We start from the raw sequence: 5,124 nt of genomic DNA, 5'->3' as shown, positions 1-5,124 counted from the left end.
TTTTTTTCACGGGGAAGGAGGTGTTGGGCTGAATGAGGAAGAGGGAAGAATTTTTTGGGTTGAGGTTTGTGGCGCTGGCGAGGTGGGTGGTGGTGAGAGTGGCAATGAAATAGAGCGACGACGTTGTTAGTGTTTTCCATGTGGTTTTTTTCATGAATTATGAACAATAAACGCGTTTTGCACTACATATAGAGAGGGAATCAAGTTATTTCGTCGCTTTCCATTCTCACCATTAATTTTGTTGAAATCAAACGATTTTAACAAGTAATTAATCTTACTGTATTTTAACAAAAAAGTTCATTCTTGTCTCTTTCAAATTTGTCCTCTTTTAGAACGAGAAGTTATAATTATTTCCCATCCAGCTTCTTGTTAAAAAGGAAAGACCATGGCAAAATTGTTTCTTGAATATAATGAAAAAGATTTCTTAAACCCCACACACACAGTAAAAACATATTACATTATAATATTTAAAATTAAAAAATAAATTAAATATAATGAAAATATTATTTTATTGGTTTGTAAAGTAACCGAATATAATGGCCCAAGTCCTATTGTTTGCTTTGGTGTATATATAAAAACAAAATGGAGAATTTGAAGGGAGTCCATGTCCAAACTCGATAAATAACTGTTAATTTAGGCCGAGTATACGACATGTCCATTTAACGAGTCCAAACCACTCACTATAAGATAATCAATGATAAAAATAAATAACGCATTCAAAGGCAAAATAAATTCTTCTTTTTAGTTTAAGCATCATCATTATGTATTTTTCTTCTCAAAACAACAAGCTCAAAAGAAAAGAAAAAAGTTGAATGTAAAGGGTCAAGAATCCGAACGATGTGCTTGAGTTTGAGCAGCAGCAAGGAACAAAGCTCCAGTTCCAGAACCACCATGTGAATGTTCAATGATGACATTGTCCGAGAGATCTTTGCCAAGCATTTCCCACACACTGCTATGAAGGTAATTTCTGAAAATGCGATAATCATCATAAAGCCCTCCTTCCACCGTCACCACACTCTTTCTATTCTCAATTCTTCCAAGCTTCTTAATTATTCCCACAATTCCTGCTCCCGCTAATCGTGCACCTCTCTCTGCTACTATGTCACACACCTCAGCCACCACTTCCCGTGCCATTTGACAACAATTATGTATCTGTGCTTTGTTGAATTAGCAATTCTACATCTTAATTCATTTTTTTACCACGGATATCTTTTTATTAGAAAGGTGAAATGTACATTCTTACCTCGAAAATTTCTCCCAGTTTCTCACTCACTATTTCACGATCCTCCGACGTATCTTGATGCATGGCAGCCATATCAGGGAACCTGCACAAAGTGCCAAATCACTCTCGTTAACTGTACCACTCTTTATTCATTCATGCTAGCTCATTCATTTTCTACGTGAACTACGACGATCCTATTAGTTTTCTCTTTTTTAAAATTTACTCATTTTTCTTTTCTAAGTCAAAATTAGATGAAGATTTAGTAAGTGTTCAGATTCTATAATCCAAAATCACCTTAAATTATTATGCAAGTGATTTTAGATAAACTTTTAAAAATTTAGTCACAGGTGAAACAAGTGGTCGTGGGTTCAAAATAAAGGGTTGCAATAGAGGAATTAATTATGATGAGATACCTGAGTAAGTAGGGAGTCATTAACTTGGGAGGCACTGAGCTTCCAAATAAGGCTGTTTCTTGGGCCAACTTCAACAACACATGTCTCACAACTTCTCCCAAATACATTCCTGAAATAAGCTTTCCGAAAATCTGATGAGGTCAAAAACACACCACTCAGTTGCCAATTGTAGATGATTTAGTTTGATATATATTTAGAACAATACAGTGATTTCAGGAGCTATACATACCTCGGTACCAGGATTTGAGCTTTCGGCATCTACACTGGCATCATATGATGTTAAAGGAAGATGAGGGGAGTTGAAGTTTCCCCATTCCATGCTAATCACCTGCAATACTATAACCGAATTAATCATTTAAGTTGCTTAATTCACTTTCACATACACCACATCTAACTAATATCTTCGTGGTTGATAATTTGTGGGTCATGGATATTGTAATAGTAATTAACTAACCAATTCACTTGAATTGGGAGACTGTGTGAGATCGCTGGCAACTTCCTCTGCTGGTTCTACATAAGCAGCATTTGTGGTACTGGCAAGGGTAACTGCAGCCACGCTCTCCCTGTTATAGTATCTTCCACCGGCCAAGCCTCCAATAGTTTCATCAACCTATTCAGTATTAATGTTTTGAATCTGCTATTGCTTCAGATGTGGAAAGACAGACCCCAGAAAATTTAACATTTGCAAATTAATTCATAGGGCTCTAACCAGTGAAGCAACGTGCATTTTCATTCCATGGTTCGTCAGAGCTCGATTTAGGTCCTTCACCATCCCTTTGCGAACCTGCTTCCACAACACCAATGTTTTAGTCTTCCAACACGAAAAAGGATTAGCATTGGGCATGTATGTATGTGTACTAAACTCAACTGGGTTGTTTGCGTTTTTGCGTTGAAAAGTTGTGGCCGAGAAAGGGATAACTTCATCAAGTGGATGTGACAAGGTGAAGCCGAGTTTCTTCTTTTTGGCAGGAGCAGTTTCCTCAATCTCAGGATGCCCTGAAACGAACTTAGCTATCTCTGTAGCAACGTAATCAGTTATTTCCTGGGAAAAGAAATTTGAGGTGTGGTTATAATGCATGCATAGATTGATATAAATGAAATGAAGATTTAGGGTAAAAGTACCTCAGAAGGAGCAGCCAAGACAGCATCAGGGATGAAAATCTGTTCTCTTTGTAAGGCAGAGATAGGCTTATTCTTTCCTCCCAGCCGCGCACACAATAGCAACAAATGCTTTCCATGCAAATTAACCCCATAAAAGAATCCTTCTTCATCTCTGCCATGTGCACATCACTGTTACCTTTCTTTAAATCAAATATATTTCACTATAATAAATATTTTTTCTTTTTTTTATGAAAAATTTATTTCACAATCGGATATTGAAAAATATTAGTTTACAATATAATTTTAAAATTAATCCATTTAAAAAAAAAAATTCTTTCCCCAACTGTAATCCGTGCATGATTTTCAACTAAGCACTATTTCTCTATAGCGTGTTTAGTAAAACTATTAACTAGTTTTTAAGTTATATTGATGGATACAAAAAGTACCTAGCTTGTTTTAGGAATGTGTAATTTATAACTTATAAGTTATTCCAACTAGCTTTGAACTTGTAGTTTATAGTTTATTTAGTTATCTTTCATTACTTTTATTTTATTTTTTATATTAATATTTATTTTAATTTTATAGAGAGAATTAGTATTGAACTATTTTGGTATTTGTTGAGTTACTTTTTATTTTTTTTATGTAGTTCAAATTAAAAAAAAATAACACTATAAATAAAAGTACCTATTATTTTTACATAATGTTGTATGAAAATTAGATAGTGAGGATTTTATCAAACAAATTAAATGTAACAGAGTTTAAATTGATAAGTTAAAAAAAATTAAAATTTAAAAAATGAATAAAAAAGATATATTGGATCAGTATTCATTACATAAACTCATTTAAATAAAAATTACTTATCCAAACAAAAAAATATATACAACTTTTTTAAAAGATAAATAGAAGTATGAGAGAGTTTAATAAAAATTTAATTATTTTAAAAAATAAAAAAATTATAATTACATTTTTTATGAGTAAAAAATTATAATTACATGAAAATATAATTTGATAAAATTAAATAAACTTTATTTATATAATAAAACTTATGTAGTTATATTTTTTTTTTTATAGTTTTGCAGTATTCAACTAGTTTACCAAATATCTTTAATCTAATAACTTAGCAGCTTTAAACTTAAGTTAAGAGGTCAATAACAAAACTTATAGTTTTGCCTAATAAATCATAAATAATAGAGTAAACAGTAAAAAAACATTAACTTTACACATCAATAAAATAATATTTTAATTATATTTAATTTATTTTTTAATATTATTATATTATTATAATGTGGTGTCAAAGAATTTTTTTCCTAAATAATAACGTAAAAAATTGAAATATATATATTTTTTATTGTTAGTTCAACTGGTCTAACTAGATTTGTTAAATGCATTGATCGAACCTCACCAAAAGTAAAAAGTGGGTTAGGAAAATTTGAACCCAATCTGTTATAGGCTTGGTGTGAATTAAATTTTGATATATTTATTTTTAATACATGTTTATCTAAATTGTAAGAGAAAATAAAAATGTAACAATATCATAAAAAACAGGCCTTATAATCTTTGGGCCAACATTTTTATGATCCACTATAACTCCATTCGTTTTAGGCTTCAAGTTTATAAGTATGGGTCGATTTTAAGAATTCTATTGACTGGATCTGAAAATAAACATTTTGAATAAAGTATTAATGTTGAGTAGCGTGGATAGAAGAAAAAAAGTGGCTGTAAAAGAATTTGTATTAAAAATGATGATTGAAGGTTTTCCATAAAGATGAACTAAAATCACATATGATGATGAAAAAGAGAAATAGGTACCCAAGTGGGAGCGATGTAACGTTGGAAACGACCATGTTGAGAGTGGAGGATTCATCGGAAGTAGCAAGAGAGATTTTCATGCTAGACACTATATCATCAGCTACTTGCCAAAGCTTTGTTAATGGAGTCGCACTTTCCCTTGCAAACTTTCTTATTATCTGCCTCGTTTGCCTCAACTGTTGCTCTTTCCACAGCTTCCACTTTCTGATCAATGCCCCTACCACCACCACCGCAATACTTGTGCTCACCACCACCACCACATTCTTCCTCATCCTCCAACACCGATAATTTCAGATCAAGATCCCACATTGTTTAATTCTTCTCTATTAATCTGTCCCAAAAAAAACCCACATAACTGAAATCCGTTAATCTTGTATACAGGAACGAGTATCAAGGAATTCTATGGGTTCAGAGCTCACTCACATAGATGGGCTAATACAAACTTTCTGCACCACCCCTACATTATTCTTTCTGCACCCCTACATTTATCAAAATACCAAACTTACCCTTGATAGTTTTGGATGGTAATAGGTGTAGTGCTTTCCAGGAATCGGGTTTTGAGAATATATTTCAAAATAG

General features: G+C 32.4%; 1 protein-coding gene across 1 annotated transcript; it reads right to left on the bottom strand.

The window, feature by feature from the left end:
* Positions 1–682: 682 nt before the first annotated feature.
* On the bottom strand, positions 683–4,817 carry HKL3 (hexokinase-like 3). Its single transcript, XM_090300487.1, has 9 exons — positions 4,546–4,817; positions 2,758–2,908; positions 2,504–2,677; positions 2,345–2,419; positions 2,090–2,245; positions 1,865–1,963; positions 1,636–1,766; positions 1,244–1,325; positions 683–1,152 (listed from the first exon to the last, which is right to left on the bottom strand). The coding sequence occupies exons 1-9, from the start codon at positions 4,815–4,817 to the stop codon at positions 823–825; spliced, it is 1,470 nt and encodes a 489-aa protein (XP_090156613.1). The 3' UTR covers positions 683–822.
* Between the last annotated feature and the right edge of the window lie 307 nt (positions 4,818–5,124).

Source organism: Phaseolus vulgaris, chromosome 3, assembly GCF_051622355.1.
Source record: "Phaseolus vulgaris cultivar YP4 chromosome 3, ASM5162235v1, whole genome shotgun sequence".
Lineage (NCBI taxonomy): Eukaryota > Viridiplantae > Streptophyta > Magnoliopsida > Fabales > Fabaceae > Phaseolus > Phaseolus vulgaris.
Note: the sequence above shows the minus strand (reverse complement) of the source record. Positions and strands in the feature narration are given on the sequence as shown.

Bases quoted from the DNA above. Each gene is read 5' to 3' on its own strand.
- HKL3 (XM_090300487.1), bottom strand. From the start codon at position 4,817: ATGAGGAAGAATGTGGTGGTGGTGGTGAGCACAAGTATTGCGGTGGTG. The intron at 2,246-2,344 runs GTTAGAGCCCTA...AATACTGAATAG, and splicing joins AAATGCACGTTGCTTCACTG to GTTGATGAAACTATTGGAGG. The intron at 1,153-1,243 runs GTAAGAATGTAC...AACAAAGCACAG, and splicing joins AACTGGGAGAAATTTTCGAG to ATACATAATTGTTGTCAAAT.